The sequence below is a fragment of the Camellia sinensis genome, chromosome 2 (assembly GCF_055761805.1).
Source record: "Camellia sinensis isolate YWXY chromosome 2, ASM5576180v1, whole genome shotgun sequence".
NCBI classification, from domain to species: Eukaryota; Viridiplantae; Streptophyta; class Magnoliopsida; order Ericales; family Theaceae; genus Camellia; species Camellia sinensis.
Genome location: NC_138962.1, coordinates 63378284 through 63398658, shown reverse-complemented (window position 1 = coordinate 63398658; position 20375 = coordinate 63378284). Strand labels below are relative to the sequence as shown.

The window sequence follows — 20375 nt, the reverse complement described above, 5'->3', positions numbered from 1 at the left end:
GGGGAGGGGGGGCACCACACTCGCAAAAATTTTAAAAATATCATATATTATACTAGAAAATTTGAAATAATTAAAAATTATAAGGATTTGCACCCCCAAACATATTTTCGCACCCCTATAGCAATAATCATAGATCCGTCCCTGCATGGGATGGAGACCAAGGGGCCATGGCACCCCCAAATGGCAAATAACTCACAATTTAAAAGAAGGCCCTATGAAATCAGAAGTGATTTTAAAAATTATTAGCTGTTTTAGGGATAGCCGGATTAGCTTGGTGACAAGCTAGGTTAGGTTTGGGATGACATACTATTTCTTATATTTAGTTTATATTGTGTAGTAAGCATGGGTGGTGTAGAGACCCCAATTTTCGTAATTTCTTTGAAACTCTAGCCTTGAGATTATTACAATTAAGACCCTAAATTTTCACTTTATCGCAAGTTTAACACCAAAATCGAAAACACATCGTTGGCGAATCCATATAAACCCTAATCAATCCCGGTAACTTAGCAATCATTTATAACACTCTAATATTCATTATTTAACTCCCTAATTCTAGATTAATCACTCAAAATCGTAGTTTTCGATTTTCATTGCTGTCGTTCAATTATTCACCTTTTAATTCAAAGCGAAGTAACACAAACCAAAATATTTTTTCCTATCATTATTTTAATTAATTCTACACTTAAAATAGGTATTCTCATTCATAAATTGAGCCCAGGTCCTCACACTTTATTAGAATTTCACTTTAACCCCAATTCAAGTACTGATATATACATATATAGTTGTACCTTGTCTTATTAAATCTTCTTGTACAAAAAAAATGTCTACATTATATATGTGAATTTGTACACAAAATAAAAAGAAAATCCCTCCCACATGGCTAGCCACCCCATGATTGTATATATGTAATGTACTTTGGGAGCATTAAGCGTGAATTCATGGAAGAATTTGACCAAGGACCCCTAAATTAAGGAAGTTTGTCTTGTACCAATTTACCAACCTAGTTCTAAACCAACTATATAGTGATCCCGGTTGTCCCTTTACTGTTCAGTTGTATTCCAGACTTGGTTCCGTGGAGTTGGTAGCTATATCTATCTTGTTGTCGTCCTTTAAATCCATTTGTTTGACTTTTAGGATGTGTTAGGCGTGTGTCGAGTAGGTAGGTAGAGTCTTGGTCTCAAGTGTTGTTGCCCAGAGTTTTGGTGTTACGCTCGAGCGGGACAATCTGCGCTCGAGCGGAGTTTGCTTTTGGTTGACCGCTCGAGCGGGTCTTCTTGCGCTCGAGCGGAGTTTACACCCTTCCAGCATTTTGAGTCCCTGCAAAACTTCTACAGGTGTGTTTTCTACGCTCGAGTGGGTTTCTTGCGCTCGAGCGGGTTGCGCTCGAGCGGGATTGTTGGAGCTCGAGCGGGTAGTACCTCGTTGGTGAAAGTTATGGGAGATGAAAATCTACGCTCGAGCGAACTGGTTTTCGCGCTCGAGCGGATGTGCTTTATCTCTGTGTCTTGGCCCTCGAGCTGGCCTTCTTGCGCTCGAGCGGACCATGCTTTTTGTTCTTAACGCTCGAGCATTGTGTTTTCCGCTCGAGCGTACCTGTCGTATATCAGATAGCAGTTGGGCATTTTTGAATCACTTTTTCATTCTCTCTCTCTCTCTCTCTCTCTCTCTCTTACTTTCTAAAAACGTTTTTGAGAGCTTCTCTCTCTAGGATCTCCCTTCTCTCTAGGGTTTGATCGAGTTAGAGTGTCTTCCTATCCTCCGGCCTTTGTAAAAAGTGTGTTGATCGTCGAGGGCTCCATTTTGATCCGTGGATCTTTGAGTTTGGAGCATTTTGATTTTCTTCAACTTCTCCGTTTGAGCTCTAACTTCGAGGTAGGGACATCCTACTCCTCTTTATGAGCTTTGTCTTTGAATTTTAGCATTTTGATATGTTGGGGGTTGTTGGGTAATTTTGAGAAAGTTTGGGTCTTTGTGTAATTTTACAAAAGATGGGGTTTTATTTATAATTAAACCTATATGCATGTTTGGCATAGAGAAATGATATAGATGATGACCTATGGATAAAGTGGAACCTTGGGGTTGTTACGTTAATTATGGGGAAATGCCCTAATTAGTTGGATAAATTAATTTGTATAATTAATTTTGAGAAATGAGGAATTGAATTGAGAGTATTCAAATTGAAAGAGATTATGGGATTAACGGGTGTGGTTGGATTCATTTAATCGCTCACCAAAGTTGAATGTTGATAATATATCCATTTGGTGCATTTATTTTCTGTTTAGAAATAACTGCTTTGGACTATCGGTGGAGGATAGTCTTGATTGCTGTAGACAATGCATGATGATTAGGCAAACTAAAATTAATCAATTGAGTAAGCCATTGAATATGGTGGTTGGTACAATACAGCACTAAAATGTGTATTGATTGATTTAATTTGTATATGATAATTGTTTCTATACATTGCATTGTGTGGGAGGAGAGGGGGGATGTACTCCACGGTTTATTGGAAGATGGGGGATGTACCTCTAAACCGGATTTCGTGTGACATTGATACAGCACTATAATGTGTATCAAGTGTTGATTATAGAAGTGTTTAAATTGATTTGATATAGCACTAAAATGTATATCGTTATCAATTGTGAAGTATAGAAGTGTTTCTATGTCATGTTGATATAGCACCAGAATGTGTATCGTTCGTATAGTGTGGGAATGGCTTATGTGTTATTGATACAACATTAAAATGTGTATCCCTCATAAATTTCGAAAGTGTTTTAAGGATGAGTCTAAAATCTCATTAAGTTATTTGGCTAGGTGTTGAGCCTTGTTTTCAAACTCAAAGTTGGAAAGACATGGGAAATGAAATATAACATGGACTTAATGTCATGAAACCGAAATGTAATGTATGTGGATGTATCTGTGTTGACCATCTATCAACTGCTAATCTTTTAGTCATTGTTCATAGCTGGTTTAGTATATTTCTACTGGGCTGTGGCTCACCCTTTATGGGACATCATTTTCAGGTACAGGTAGCATGCCACCTCCAAGAACATAGCTTGGGAGGCAAGAGGCAGTCAGGTTTTTGTCACTTTTGTGATCTTTTGGATGCATTTCATGTAAATTCAAGCCAAGGGCTAAATGTGTAGTTGAGTTAGTACTCTCTTTTTTGTAACCAAGTGTTAACTTAGAAAGCTATAAGCTCGTAGGGCATTTGCTTTTGTTGTTAGCATGTAACACTCATTGTAAAGAACTACTCTGATGAATAGAAGAATATTTATCTTTTATACCAATGCATGTCTAAGTTGATGGGTTTAATGTTATTATTTTGAGGGCGTTACAAACTAAGCTAGATTTAAGTCTAACTAAATCACACGTAACCCTTCTAATCAACCCTCATTCCATTACAATTCAAATAAATACAAGGTTATTCATTTCAATTCTAACCAAGGGACACTTTGGACCTTACACAAATTTTTTCCTATAAATACACCACCTCCCTCAACATTGTTGCACATCAAACACACACACACACACACACACACACACACACACAAACACATAATTTCAGCTAGAGGGAGAGAAAGAAAAGAGAAAGTGTGAGCTTTGAGAGGAGGAAGAAAGTGAGCAATCATCCACAATCAACCCTCTAGGTAAATAAGTAGGCCACAACACAACCCTCTCTTTTATTTTCTCATTTAAATACATGATATTAGAGGCTTCAAGTATTAATTTGAGAAGTGTATATATAGTGTTCATGTGTTTAAATAGGAGAGTTAAGCCTCGATTGCCACCTTGCATGTATTCTCTCTTAAAATGAAACAAAGTTATCATTTTCTATCCATTTCTTACATTATTTCAGAAGACATACCTTCAATTTAAAAATCTGAGTTATTTATATATTATTTAGCATATTTTCATCATCAGAGAAGTGGGAAATTTCTCATGGTTGCCCTCTTGCTCTAGTACTCTTCTTAATTCAAGTGTTATGCATAAAGGATTGGTATTTTCAACCCACTTTCAAAAATTCTAGAAAAATGCAGAAAATTTTTCTTGACCTCATTTTTATTTCAAAACCTTTCTTAAAAGTGTTAACTTTCAAGCGAAAATCGTTTTGTTGAAAAAGAGTGAGTAGTTTGAGAAAAAATTTGATTTTCATAACAGTTGACAAATTTAGACAGCACTGGAGTATTTCTTAAATAATTAAAAGTCTAGGAAAGCTATCCCATTCCGAAAAATGATCTGGAAGCTAGATAAAATTCTATGCAAATCCTAGAAAGGTCGAGTTCGGGAAAAATCTGAAAATGCCTTTTAGATTGTGATCTTTAAAGTACACCGAATTAGAAAATTTATTTTTTGTTAATGATTCATGTTCGTTATTTCTTGAATGTGCTTTTATCATTTGTTTGAGCCTTTGTATGACATTTACATATGTTTGTGAATATATTTCTTTACAATGGTGCTTTGATGATGCTCATACTTGTGTAGAAATTATTATCTCAATAGATTGTTCTAACCTCAACTTAAAACATCTAACTCAACGAGAAACTTTATAGGGGTGGTAATTGGTTTGCGATCACTTGAGTAACTTCATAAGATATTACTTGTGTTACAATTGAATTGGTTGGCGAGACGTGTTCCCTATTGAAAGTAAAGTCTTGCGCGAGTGGTTATTTTGGAACCCTTGAATGGATCAGTTGTATTCGGACCCTAGGTGGTTTCGGTGTGATAAGGTTGGAGGAGGTTATGGGTAATGCCCTTATTTTTACCGTCTCTTTTGAGGTCCTCGGTTGGCATTACACGGTACGTAACTTGTAGGCATCCGGGATAAGGTTTGCAAAACAACAAACAAAAGGGCATACCGAATAATCCAAGTCCAATTTTGTAGTTGGGAGGATGAAATCTCTTTGGGGAATTTCTAACTCACTAACACCTAACTTTATAACCACTTGTCTGTTTACTTGAATATCATGATTCATTACTTGTTATAATTATAATCGTGTATTGGATTAGGAAAAAGGAATAGGTGTGTGTGTGCATTTATTGAGCATTCCAAATTCATGGCATTTCATGCCAAGTATTGAAAACTATTAGCCGATAGCTGAAGCATTTGAAAATGTATGGTTACCCTAGAAGAATTATAAACTAGTTTTGTTAAGTTCCTTTTGTAACCATGTTTTGGGATTTTAAATGTTAAAATCCTTGTTGTATTTAAGACATGATCTTGGAATGATTATTTTGCTTATATATATACCTATATATCTTTTGTGTAAACCTATCTTTATTTTCTTCATCAACTTATGTAGACCTTGTGTTAAAACCTTATTAAGATATGTAAAAAAGGTAGCTTTGCTATGGATTTAGAAAGAAGACTATTTTGACTCTTCCGATCTTTCCTATGATCTTACTTGGTTATTAACCAAAAATTCATTAATGGCGTTTCCTAGACTTCCACTTTAGAGTAGATTTTGGATCGTCCCACTTGTAACCTTAGAAACACACTGTATTTATTTGTTAATATATTCCTTGATATTCCCGATTTTTGGGGCTAGCAAGTCCGAACGAAATTTTAGAAAACTTTAGTCTACTTTGATGTTTTTTTTTTTAATTTAAATCTATTTTCGTTAAGCAAAACTGACGGAAAAAAAAAAATTGTATTTTAGATATGAAAGGCAATGAAAAAGAATAGCACATTTTATGTACATCTACCTTAAGTTTAATCGCTAAAGTGGCTTTTTTGTCGATTTTACTTAACTAAAATAGACAAATAATTTATATTAAAAATAAATCAAAAGATTAGTATTTGAATTGATAAAATTAAAAATTGATAATTTATTTTGTTATTTGGGTCAAACCTGAAGTTTTTTTGTTATAATTTAGTGAGTACAGAAAGAGAAATTATTTATTAAAAAAAATTATGAATTTTTAATTTTATCAATTTTAATTTTTAACTTTTTATTTATTTTTAATTTATATTATTTGTCTTAAGTAAAATTAAGATGTGCATGGTGTGGTTCAGTTCGATACCATTTGAGAATAAAATTAAAACTAAACTATAGATGACGGATTGATAAATTTGTTATATGTAACCAATATTTAGTTTGGGTGGTTTAATGGTTTCAATTGAAAATTAATCTTAAATAGTTATTAATTATTTAAATAATATATAATATTAATTTACATAATATATTTTTTTTATATATAACATTAATTTACATTAAATTTCACATCTCAAATTTTTTTCACACTAATTTTTATTTTATTGATAGTAAAATATATATGTATATATGTTAAGTATGGCGGGCGGCGTGGTATCAAAAGCAAATTATAAATTTTATATAGTAAATCAACCTACAATTAGCTAACCGATCGGTGCAAAATGAGACTTTGCAAAACCTTGGGTAAGCCTATGGTGTGCTTGTGCACCCTCTTTGGGATATTTTATCACAAATTAACTTAATATAATGTCTAAAATTTTATGATTCATGCAATAAAAATTTGTGGCTTGGTTACGACATTTTTTGTTATATTAATTTATGACGAGAATAAGCATTTTCTAATTAATATTATGAAATTTTATAATAAAATTATACTAATTTATAGCAAAGTACATATACATCCCTAAAGGGATTCACACCATATGTTTTTCCCTTATTGCTGCCCTACATGGATTTTAGTCAATATATTCATGCAAGAGTCAATTGGTAATGGGTGGTGTTTGAAGCTTGTAATTGCAAAGGATTCTGAGACTGCTGTAATCGACCCGCCGCCGGAGATTAGGTAAGTTAAATAATGATTGAGACTTTTTTTTTTTTTTTTTTTTTTTTTTTGAAGACTTTCATAACTTTTTTTAAATCTCAATCATTGATGATGTGGGCTCCACACATATATGAGTGTGTCCCACATATACATCAATTGTTAAGATCCAAAGGGGATGGTGGGGTCTCCAAAAAAAAGAGAGTCCCAAGCATTTCTCTAGGTAAATTTGGGCGAGGAAAGGGCTTAGGGCTAAGGGGTGCGGTTGGAATTGACAGTTCTATTATTTTATCATAGCCTCGTTGGGGAAGTTGATTATTTTAGTATGCTATTTTAGTAGGCTAAAATAGTTGTGTTTGGAAAGGAGGTTGAATTTTTTTGTAATTAGATATGATGTTTATGAGAGAAAAACTAACATGATTATAGATTTGATATGATATTTTATCTTATTGACTGAGAAATATTTGGGACCCCTTTTGGGGATGACCCCCGAACCCCCAAAGTGATCATGATCTTCCATGTATGTGTGGGGTCTACTCATATATGTGTGGAGTCCACATCATGAGTGATCCAGATTTGTGAGGGTCTTATGGGAATCTTGTGGGGTGGGGAGTCTCAATCATTACTCTTTTGTCTTTTTATAAATTTTAGCTAAAAAAACATCCAAACCCAAATTGCCAAACACATTGGTGGATTGATGTTCACTTTATCTGGTTTTTATTTTTTATTTTTTTTCATTCTTATCTCATTTTGTTTTGATGAGAAGCTTGTCACCTTTTACAAATGGAGGTTGATGGTGGTGGGAATGGTGTGGTAGTGGGATAAGTGTGTATTAAGGTTACATTTAAGTGCCAAACATATGAATATGTTTCGAGAGTGTGTAGGTTTTGAGAGTTTTGAAGTATATGGATAGTAATAGAAGTAGGTATTCTCATAAATCCTATATTATGATTTAGCAGGTGGGTGAGTGGGTTTAATTATAAGATGGAATGTCCCAAAATAATTAATATCATTTTTAATAATTTTATTTGAGGTTATTGTTGTTAAAAAAAATATAAAAGAAATAATAGTTCAAAGTATTAATTGAGGTGATAATAACAACATTTAAATCTATTTTCTAGAAATTTAATTCTTTATTTTGTAAACATTAGTCTACTAGCATTTCTGCTATAAAGGAATGATAGAAACTAGGATGTATATTTTGGTGTTCCACTACCATTCGTGATGCCTAACCGTTGAATAGTGGGAGCAGGTTGTCACATACCAACTCATTGGAGATACGAGTCCTACACCAAACATCTTATAAGTGTATTAGTTTATGAGCGGTAAGACAAACAGAGTAGATCACTATCGTATCACCTAGGTTGGTCCTTACACATAATGCACGGGATACGCAATATCACTCGTGAAATCAATTCTCGAAAGGAAGACAAGCGCTCAATCCATAACAGGGTGGTGACATATGTGATTGACAAAGCCTGTACATGCCCTAATAAGTTAGTTCCCATGGCTTTTCTAGAGATGGAGGGTAGGATCGAACTACCAATAAAGAGTGACTCACAATATTATTATGTTTGCTTTAAAATTTTATCATAAGATTAACAGTCCTATGAGACTATAAAACTCCTTCGAAGAGAATTAGAAATCCCATAGGAGAGGTGGTATTCAAATCCAATCCCATAATATTAGAGGTGAAATTATTATTTTGTCCCTCATTTTATAAAAGTAATTAAATATAAAAATAAATTTTAATATTAAAATATAATAATATATTTATACCAAATATATATCTATATAAATAATATAGTACCCAAAAATATATATATTATATTTATAAAATATAATTTTTAATATTAAAATATATAAAAAAAATATTAGAGATATTTATAAAATTTCAGGTAGTTAATGACAAAATAAATAAAAATTCTTACTAATTCAGTAATTATCAAACAAATATATATATATTTTTTTAATCACATAACTCAATCTTTGGGGATTGGGGATCTTGGCCACTTCCCCTGTATACAATGATGGATCTAGGGTGCGGGCAGGGCATCGCACCCCCAAAATTTTTAAAAACTATATATATTATGCTAGTAATTCATAAAATAATTTTAAATTTGAGTACTTCGCACCTCAAAATTTCAGTAGTTCGCACCTTCAAATTATTTACATTAATTTTAAAAATAGTTTCTAAATTGAGTTTTATCAAATATTGATCTATTCTATTTGTTATTTGTATTATTTGTTATATTTCTATATTGTTTAAAGTTGCTTGTATTCTTTTATTTGCGTGTATTCTTTTATTTGTTTAAAGTGTTTTTCTTCTTTTATAAGCCACACTTTGCATCCTTTCTTGTTTGTTCCTTATCTAGAAATAGGAATGTTGTTTGAAAATAAAAATAGTCTACTTCAACATGACATTCTTAAAATAAATTAATAAAATTTAATAACGCTTATTGAAACGGATTATCATTATACTCATAAAAACATACATCTTTAATTATAATTTTTTTTTTCAAAACTAAACTGCGTAATGAGATGGAAGATAATTTTGTAACAAATTACTTGATTATAGTTATTGAGAAATATATTAATTAAGGTTTTCATATCAAGTTTATCATATATGTTTTTATATATATTATAAAAAGTAGCAATTACAATATTTTCAAATAGTAAACTTTACTAGACAGAGACATAATAATAGTTAATATTTTATTAAGTTAATGCAGTTAAGAAAAATGTCTAATTATATTTTTGTTCTCAATTATGTTGACAAAGAATGCCCAATTAATAGTAATATTATTAAATTTTTTGTGTTAGTATAAATCAAAATTTAAAATTTTATAATAATTTTTTTCGATAAAAAGTTTCATGTGTTTTTTGCCTCACAAAGCTCAAATCGTTGATCCATTCCTGCCTGTATACTTGTATACACTGACACAATCCATTTTCTGATAACCGATGCCTTTGATCAGTTTCCATATGCACACATCACTCTCTCATAAAAATAAAATGAAAAGTGAATGCGTGTGAACATCATCACTGTTGGCCCTATATTTTATTTCATTGATAATTACACTCCATTGAATACATATAGCTCTTTAATAATTCAAGAGTCAAGAAGACTAACTGGTTGAGGTTTCTTGTATCATATCAGGATTTTGTGTGGGTTAGAAAATTTTGCGCCAGATCAGCATATCTTTGATTAATGAGTAAATTGGATTAGGAAATCCAGGTATAGTGTAAACTAAGACTTGTTGATCAGTTTTTGCCAGCTGTTCCAAATCTACACACATTTGATTCAGGGTTTATTGTTTTTAGCAGTTAACAAGTAGTCCCTCAAAGAAACTGTGGAATATTCAAACATGGTTGGCTTGTTATCCTAGTTTCTTCAAATGCGTGTTCACATACGATTCACATCATTTTAAATTTTTGAATCAACTGCTTACAAGAGTATTTTCCTCACTGTTTTCTGGTTTTTATACCACTTCCATTGACCCTGATTCTATTAACCCTGTACGACCATTAACATTCTGCAAACACTTTGTTCAATGGCTACCTTGAAAGTCCAAGAAGACTCCTCCATTTCTCATTGTACTTACCACGTGTTCTTGAGTTTCAGAGGAAAAGACACTTGCAAGACCTTCACTGATCACCTCTACACAGCTTTAGTGCAGGCAGGATTCCGCACATTCAAAGATGACGAGGATATAGAAAGTGGGGAAAGTATTAAGTTAGAATTGCATAAAGCAATTCCGCTATCAAGGATTTCAGTAATTGTCTACTCAAAAAATTTTGCATCTTCCAAATGTTGTCTTGACGAACTTCTGACGATCCTTGAATGCAAGAGGACCTCTAAACATGTAGTTGTACCTGTTTTCTGTGATGTGGATCCGACTGAAGTCAAGAACCAGACAGGAAGTTTTGCAGAGGCGTTCATGAGGCATGAGCAAATGGAGGCAGAAAATGATGAAAGAAAAAATGAATGGATGGAGAAGGTGAAAAAATGGAGGGCAGCACGTAGAGAAGTTGCGGATTTGGGAGGAAGGGTTTTTCAAAATCAAGCTGATGGGCAATTTTTCTCCAAATTCCTTTAGAATTCATAATAATTTATTATGCTTTTCGAAAGTATCTTGAGAAGTGATCAAGAATCACTATTTGTTTTTTCTTGTGCAATAACCCAACCTCTTTTTAATTCAAATAACTATAAGAAGCATATTGAAGTAAATTGTTATGCAAAAGAAAAAAACCAAAATACAATTACTAGAAAAATGAAACCATGCAGGTATTTTTTTAGGATGGCACCTGTTAGGCAGGGAAAGGAAAGGAGTTTTAAGTCCTAAAAATAAATTTTCCAAAGTCAAGGAAGATTTCCAGAGGCCATTTGGGAATTTAGGTAGTGTTTGGTAGAGTTTTAGAATTATGATTTGAGAATAGAGTTGTATTTTGAGTTTGTGAGTTTTGGAATTATGATTTGAAAAGAGAAAATTTGTTTGGTTATAAGTTTTGAATAGAATTTTGAATTGAGTTTTAAATTTTTGATGTGACATATGAAATGAGAAAAGTTGTTTGGTTATGAGTTTTGAAAAGAGTCTTCAAAACTTAATTGAAAAACTTATAACTCATAACCAAACACACAACTCAAAACTCTATTGAAAATTTTATTCAAAACTCATAACCAAACTCTTTTTAAAATTCGATTCAAAAAAATAATTTGTCATTTTGGTCTAAAAAAGTATTTTCTATATTTAAAAAATATAAATTAATTTTTTTTTCTTTCCAAATAACGGGTGGCAATTGGCAATTGCAAAAAAAAAAAAGTACTATTTCCGTCAACCGGCAGGATGATCGGGTAGACCAAAAATTCAAAAATTGTCTGCTTTACCAAATATGTTTTCAAACTATATTTTGAAATTGATTTAGAATTATGATTTGAAAACTCAAACCAAATATAGTATTAGAATGTAAGGGTAAAATTAATTTTAGAAAACTCTACCAAACACATTAATGGCTTCCAAATGGTATTTTTCCTGCTCTTAAAGAATAAAATTTTATTCTAGCTGCACAGGTGAATAATTGGAAATTTTAGAGAACTTTTAAAGTTTATGGTGTCATAAGCATAAATGGAGAAGGTAAATATATGGCGAAATTATAAAGCTCTTCTCATTAAATCACACATTCAAATGGATATATAAGCATAGTTTAACCCTAGTGTTTTCAATTCTATATTCATCCGTCGTATGAACAATGAACTGTCACTTGTTATTAATTTGCAAAACAGCTGTTTAAGTAACTTCTAGTCATGGCATGCTTATTGCGATCTATTTACCATTTTCATTGCTATTTTTAGGCACGAGTCTGTAGACGTCCCCGAACGTCCCGGGAAAATCCCGTTTTGTTCATTGGGCTTACTACAGCTCGGACTCAAATGTCATGGTCCTGTATCTAATCTCGCAGAGTGCAATGCAAGAACGATGAATTGTCAAAGTGTCCAAATCTGGAAAATCGTTTTGAAAAACTGATTTTTTAGAAAGAAATGCCAAACATGGACTGCTTTTCCAGATACAAAGTCGCCACCTAAATATTTTATTTTGGGGGAATTTAGGAAACCCTGACTTGTGCCTAAGGCCACGTGTCCGTCATCACCAAAGTTGCCTCGGCTCGAGAACTTGGGTACGATTGGGGAAGGTCACTCCGTGAGCACCCCCGCTCGCCCGATCAAAGATCGGCCTCTACTAACCATGATATCGAGTTTTGAAAACATTATGTGCTCTTATTCCAGTTATTAGCCTAGAATTACTATGTGATGCACATAGCATACAAGTATACATTAGATTGCCTAAGTTGGAACAAAGCATCGCATATCCGTTTTTTTTGAAAATGGATTGAAGTTTGCTACTCGCAAGTAGGCTAAAATACGGGTTTCGACGAATTATTCCAATTCGGGCAATCCAACCTTCACCCACAGGCATTCAGGTAGTTATATCACATAAGCACATAGCCTCATGGCAAGCATGCTATCATGGTAGTCACTCACACACATGTAAGGATGCTGAAGCATAAACACTTACCGAGTACACCAAGCCAAAGAAAGAAGTTAATTAGAAATCAGGCATGAATCCTAACTATACTAAGAATGCCTAATGCAACACATGCAAAAATGTAACTACGATAGGCTCGGCTATTCTAAGATGATATATGAGATGCAACAATCGATACATGTATTCAACTTGGAATTGAAATACAATGCAGTTAGTATGATGCGCCGAGCCCGGTGCATGCAAAACAGATGAATGGGTGCAAACATACGAGCATAAGGATGCTAATTTAAACGTGCCCTAAAACTAACCATCATAAGCTGGTAAATAAAAGGGAGAAAGACGTGGGGTTGGAAGACATGCATCACACACACGCACACTTATTACAACATTGCCCTCCTCGGAGGGTTCGAATAAATAATACACAACCGAATGAATAATGAATTACAGTTAATTATTACACAACCCTAATTAATTAACAAATTAACTAAAATAAATAAGCTAGCGTGCAAAACATATGAAATGGACTGCCTCAGCTTGGTCTTGAATGACAAAGAATGCATGCATGCTCGAGTTGCCTTGCCGGAAAATCCATCGCGATGCCCCGATTTGCCTCTGTTTGCAACTGGTCCGAGAACACTAAACAAAACTCCAGAAGGTTGAAACTCCACCATGCTGTAGGGAAACTACTGACCAATTTTTGCTGTTGGCTTTCGGTTTGCCGTAGCAGAGAGCAAGAAAGGGGCATGGCAAAGTATTTTCAACATATGTGTGTACGACCACTCTCACCGTCATTGCATAAGCTCTAGGGAGTGTAGTCCTCGATCCTCGTGCCACCAATCACGCATCTCGATGCATGATGGCCGAGGAGTCGAATTGCATGACTCAATGTCAAATGGGTGCACAAATGAACACAATAAGGCCTAAACTCCATCATGGGTAATTTGGAGTGTCGGCGACCGAGAATCGAGGCACGTTTCATCACTTGGAGTATGAAACGTCCCTCGTTTCCCATGTCTGGACTAAACCCTACTCCAAACACAATGCAATACACAAGGCATGCATGAATGCAACTCTAACACGTAACCTAAACATAATGCCATTAAATGACGCAAACATGCAAATGATGATATGCAAACATGCTACTAGCATACACAATGCTATGAAATAATCAATGGCATACTCAATGCACATGAAAACTATATGGCATACGCAATGCACACATGGAGACTAACAATGAAATGATCAAGGCATACACAATGCAATGGTCAATCATGCAATAACATGGACTAAATGGCATATACAGTGCAAGATGGACTTAAACCAAGATAGGTGAGCCTTAGCCACACCCAAATCAGTGGCCAAACATAATGAAATTGGGCAACGAAAACACATGCAAATATGCACGAATGCAAGGGACCAAACCTAAGGCACCAAATGCAACTCTATCAAAGCATGGCAAGGGATGAAATAGGGTATACAAGCACACATTTTCTAGCTCTGAAGTGACATGCAAGATGGTCCCGAATCATGTAAACACGTCACACAATGCATGCTAGATGGCCTAGATACCGAAACTAGTGAAGTGCATTACACTAGAGGTACATAAAGCAATGCTCAAGTGACCCAACCAGCCCCAAACAGTCCCTATATAGGTCCAAGACAGTGGGAAAATGGTCTAAAATGATGGCTCAAAATGCATAGAAATGAAGCTCATGCAATGGTCCATAAATGAGGTATTTAAGCACGACTCTCAAACACATTTAAAGAGTGGAAAACATGTGAATATGGCACAAGTATAGGCTCTGAAATGATATGCTTAAGGGCCCCAAAACATGAAAACACTTCAGTATAAGCATGCAATAGGCTTCAAAACTCAAGGCTAGACAAGGGTATTACACTACAACCATGCATAGCAAGCATCATTTGACCATGAGGAATAAAAACAGAGCTAAGGCAGTTCAAAACATGTACAAAATCAGTTTAAGGCATGGCCAAAAAGTGTTAGAATCAAAGACCAAAATAGCATGCAGTACAAGCTAGTGAAGAGGGTTTACACTACAAGTATATGAAGCATTCAAGAGGTCACTAAACCAGAAAAATTCAGAGGTATGACATGCCAAATAAACCCCAAAAACTCATTGAAACATGGTCAATGCATGCAAGAATGACATGCTCCTTTGATAGGCTATGAAGAGGGTTATTCTACACATGCAAAATGGACACCCAATATGGAAAAACAAGCTTTGGACAGAGCCTATGAAGGTCCTAAAACTCACCAAAAATGGCCTGAAACATGGCTCGGAAGCATGCAAATAAGGGTTCCTTTGTTAGGCCAAATATGCTAGGAAACAAAACAAGGGGAAAGAGGGTCACCCCTCTCTGATTTTGGCACTCAAAATAGCATGCTAGCCACTGAAAATCTACTGGATTTCAGTAGCTAAAATTCCAAACAAAGGTCAATGCAAAGGCCCTAATGCATGGCTCAAAATAAGGCAAAATGAAGCATGCAAGGGGGTAGATGACCCCCAACAAAAAAATGATCTTAAACAAACATGTTAAGGGCCTCAAAATAAGACTTTTTTCAGTTTACACTAAAGCTCAAATATGATTGAAAGTATAGCTAAAAGATGAAACAAAATAAAGCTTAAAAGAGAGAATAGGGTGTTACCCTTGTAGCTCGGCAACTCCAGCAGCTTATGGACCAAAAATGCAGTTCGTTAGGACGTCTCAAGACCCTCCAAGAAGCTTAGGTTGGTGTTGGAGGTGTTTGGCTAAGAGGTAGTGTGCAAAGGGGCAAGAACTTAGCACTTTTGAACACAAAATATAGAGATACAAAGGGAGAGATATATCTTTGCCTTAGCCAAAATCTGAACCTTTACCAATGAGGGAGAGGGTCTCTCTTATAGCCAAAGGGGTCCAAAGCTTCCCAAAGAAGCTAAAAAACAAGTTTGAAGATCCTCCATACACGTTATGGAGGATCCATTCGGTGCCTTCCAGCTGGCACAACTGGCAACAACTCACACAGACAAAATTGGAGGGAGTAGGCCGACCAGTTCAGGTGGTCGGCCAACCACTTTAGGTGATCGGCCAGCTAGTTCAAAAGGGTCAACTCATCAAAAAGTGGTCGGCAGCCCCATTTGGTGGTCTCCCAACTGAATGCAAGCTAGTGGTGTGGTGGGAGACCAGCAATTGTGGCCCAAAAATGAGAGAGACTAGTTACCTGTCAAGGAAATCGGCCGGCAGGGGAAAAGTGGTCTCCAAGGAGAAAAGGTGGTCTCCCACCCTTATACCACCTTCCAAACAATAAAAACAAGGTCCATGCCAAAAATGAACCAAGACGGATGCAAAATGAGGGTTCAGGGGTCAAAACGAGTGGCCGGAGGCCCCGAAAACTGACTGTTAAGCATCGAAAATGGCGTGCGACCACGAAGGTGGTCTCCCGGGACACAGTGTCCCTCTTGAGAGAGGAAACAAGGTGTGCGCCAAAAACCGGAGCAAACGAAGAAAGTTAAGCGGTCCCGAACCGAGGCGCACGGCCGACAATTCCGAAATCGAAAACTGGTCTCCAAACGGGAACAGTGGTCTATGACCACAAAAAGTAGCCTGCGGCCACTGAGAGATGGTCTACGAGACCTCTCCCTCCCTTCGGGAAGAGAAAACAAGATCTGGTTCGCAAACCGAGGCAAAGCACAAAAGGGTCCCGAGGTCCCGTGGTAAGGCTCTCAGCCGAGAACTCTGAAACCTCGAAACGAGCATAACATGCGCAATCACCAAGCGCTCAATTGATGATGTCTGAGTCTTAAGGTCGGTAAAAAATGGGGTGTCTACAATTGCCCCTCTTTGACAGAACTCGAAAGTCATCAGTGACGGGAGTGAATGTCAAAGCCTAGAGACGACCCATTTTTGACATGGCCGAAGACTTGGACAAACAAACAAAATACAGATAAATGGTTGAACCCGCAGGCTGCCTACATATCCCTTTGCAAGGAATCAAACCAACGTAGTTCATGGGTAGGATGCAAATTGATATGCAGGAAGATTTTAATAATTGGGCTTATACGCTACGCGAAGCCGGTTTGAAAATTGAACTTATATGTTACGCGAAGCCGATTTGAGAATTGGACTTATACGCTATGTGAAGCTAGTTTGAAAATTGAACTTATGCAATGCAATGCAATGTAGTAGCTAAAATGTAATGTAGTAGCTAGGAAGTGAAGGTACCTTACAGGAGCAATTGGCAATGATCTACCTCATGCTGCTGGGGACCTTCCCCTTCTTCTCGGTTGAACTGCAGGTACTGTTTTTCTCTCTGACTATGGTCACATCTTTCCCTATTCTCTAATAGGGTGACAGACTAGGTTGGCTCAGTATCTAGAATTGAGGTGCATACACATGCTATCTCAATCTATGGGGCTGCCATACAGATTTCAAGCCGAGGATGTTACCCTGGGTATTTAAACCAGACTTTAGTCTCGGAAATCCCGAACCTTTGCGTTCTGGGCATAAGCCATTCGAACTCTAGTTTCCACCGTCTCAGTTGGTCTCCTAGGAACTCACCGCAAACACAAGCAGGTGGCTATACCAAACCACCGGAAGTCGTTCGGGCACGACAAACACCAAAGGAATTGCGCCTTTAGAGGATTTAAAGTCTCCTAGACCAGAGAGTGCACAAGACAGTGCAAATAAAGATGCAGGATTTAAGGTCTCCCAGACCAGAGAGTGCACAAGACAGTGTGATGTTTTGCACTAACAAGTGCAAGTGAGGTGCGTAAGATAGCACGATGCAATGCATGCAAAATGCAATGGTGAATACAAAGAGGAAAATACTCCAACCATGCTGGAATCATGAGAGGAGGAAGAACAAACAATCAGGGGCGCATACGACGCAACCTAAGTCAAATTCCAAACACGTTGAAATCACGTGAGGAAAGGGACACTCAAACCACGCTGAAATCGTGAGAGGTGGTCCAACAACCCGCCCAGCGCGTCTAAAACGCAACCTGAGATAAAACCCACCTAGGCCCGCGCATCACGCATCCTGAGATAAATTCCAAACACGCTGAAATCGCATAAGGAACGAGACACTCAAACCACGCTAAAATCGTGAGAGGAGGTCCAACAACCCGCCCAGCACGTCTACAATGCAACCTGAGATAAAACCCGCCCAGGCCCGCGCATCACGCGCCTTGAGATAAATTCCAAACACGCTGAAATCGCGTAAGGAACGGGACACTCAAACCACGCTGAAATCGTGAGAGGAGGTCCAACAACCCGCCCAGTGCGTCTACAACGCAGCCTGAGATAAAACCTGCCCAGGCCTGCGCATCACGCGTCCTAAGATAAATTCCAAACACGCTGAAATCGCGTAAGGAACGGGACACTCAAACCACGCTAAAATCATGAGAGGAGGTCCAACAACTTGCCCAGCGTGTCTACAACGTAACCTGAGATAAAACCCGCCCAGGCCCGCGCATCAGGCGTCCTGAGATAAATTACAAACACGCTGAAATCATGTAAGGAACGGGACACTCAAACCACGTTGAAATCGTGAGAGGAGGTCCAACAACCCGCCCAACGTGTCTACAACGTAACTTGAGATAAGACCCGCCTAGGCCCGCGCATCACGCATCCTGAGATAAATTCCAAACACGCTGAAATTGAGTAAGGAACGGGACACTCAAACCATGCTGAAATCATGAGAGGAGGTCCAACAACCCACCCAGCGCGTCTACAACGCAACCTGAGATAAAACCCGCCCAGGCCTGCGCATCAGGCGTCCTAAGATAAATTCCAAACACGCTGAAATCGCGTAAGGAACGAGACACTCAAACCACGCTGAAATCGTGAGAGGAGGTCCAACAACCCGTCCAGCGCGTCTACAACGCAACCTGAGATAAAACCCGCCCAGGCCCGCGCATCAGGCATCCTGAGATAAATTCCAAACACACTGAAATCGTGTAAGGAAAGAAACACTCTAACGACGCTGAAATCGTGAGAAGAGGTCTGAAACAAACTATCAGGTGCATGCTTGGCGCAGCCTGAGAAAGTCCCGGAGGACAACGATCCTAAACGCAGCTCGACGTAAAAGGATAAATGATACAAGATAACACAAGATGCAAATAAACGCAATAAGTGCGATGATACAGTACATGTTACAAGCAATGCAGAGCATGATGTTTAGGGAATGCAATAAATAGACAAAGCGGCACTTTAGAAAGCACCTTATGGAATGAGTGGCGGTAAACCGCTTTACCCTGACGGGGATCTCTTCTTGTATTCTTCGAATACTTACCTTCAACTCACAGTATAAAGCTTTTGAAATGCTGACAAGGAGCAACATCTGCATGTAGAAACCACAAATGCCATTTTTCGTCCTGATCATATTCATAACTTTCCCTAGGAACTCATTGCAAACACAGCCAAGATGCCTCCGGCAGGGAATGGTACTCAGGAAGAGCACATCTGATTGCCATTCTGGCTTTGAAACAATAAACACAGTATTCTGTTCACTCTGAACACACAGCTCATACAACACACTGCTCATTCTGAACACACAGTCCGTAACACTGTACTCTGTTTCTTTTGAACATACAACTCATAACACAGTATTCTGGTCATTTTGAACACACGGCTCGTAACAGCACATTGTTCACTCTGAACACACAGCTCATAACACAATACTCGGTTTATTCGGTACACAACTCATTCTGAACATATGGGATGTAGTGATAGAACTTGCAGAAGTTGAAACAAGCTCAGACGCTCCAAATTTTCCCTCTTTTCTTTTGCTTTGCAGCCTGGAACTTTCATAGCTTCAGATGGGTCCTGGTTTTTACTACTCTCATATGACCTGGGTTGAACCCTACGGTTTTATGAAAGAACAAATTCTGTTTTGCACAAATGTGGAGAATGGCACGACACTTTGAGCACAAAACGATTTTTTGAAAGTGAGATGAGAAAAGGGTTCTCAACCGGGTATTGAGCCTACAACTAACCACAGCCAAAACGACTCAACAAGGGAAAACAAAAGGTAGAATAACCTAAAGACAACTCAACAAAGGAAAAACAAGGTAAAACAACCTAAACACAACTCAACAAAGGAAAAACAAGGTAAAACAACCTGAACACATCTATTGACACTCAAACGACTCAAAACAAGAATCGAAACAAACAAAAACACACAAACACAACACTCAGCTTTGTTATAAAGGCAAGAGACCTCTCGATGCACGAGGAGCCAGTTTCTCTGGGTATTATTTCCCATCCTTTCTCACTTGTGATTCTCACATCACTCGGCCCTCAAGCTCTGTTTTTCTAAAAAAGCCATTTTTCTCATTTTTTCTCTCAACGCACATCTCTCTATTCTTCAATCTCTCATTTTTTATCCCTCCCCTGGGTGGTTGATGGATAAGTAGGAAGTTGTGGGCTCTTGCCCCTGGTATTCTACCATATTCTTGTTCTTGTTCACAACAGTGAATTTCTCCCACAAAGGGGTTGCGCTATAACTGGGTGTGTAGCAAATCTGCAGCTGACATTGGTTGACGATGCTCTGCTGGGGAGTTTGGACGTGATCAGATCTAT

General features: G+C 37.1%; 1 protein-coding gene across 1 annotated transcript; it reads left to right on the top strand.

The window, feature by feature from the left end:
• Positions 1-6682: 6682 nt before the first annotated feature.
• LOC145813910 (toll/interleukin-1 receptor-like protein) lies at positions 6683-10850 on the top strand. Its single transcript, XM_082910238.1, has 2 exons — positions 6683-6774; positions 10376-10850. Exons 1-2 carry the CDS (start codon positions 6683-6685, stop codon positions 10848-10850), a joined length of 567 nt encoding a protein of 188 aa, XP_082766364.1.
• Positions 10851-20375: the final 9525 nt, after the last annotated feature.

Excerpts from the sequence above, each read along its gene's own strand:
- LOC145813910 (XM_082910238.1), top strand. The coding sequence starts at position 6,683 with ATGCAAGAGTCAATTGGTAATGGGTGGTGTTTGAAGCTTGTAATTGCA. Across the intron at positions 6,775-10,375 it reads GACCCGCCGCCGGAGATTAG|AGGAAAAGACACTTGCAAGA; the intron begins GTAAGTTAAATA and ends CTTGAGTTTCAG.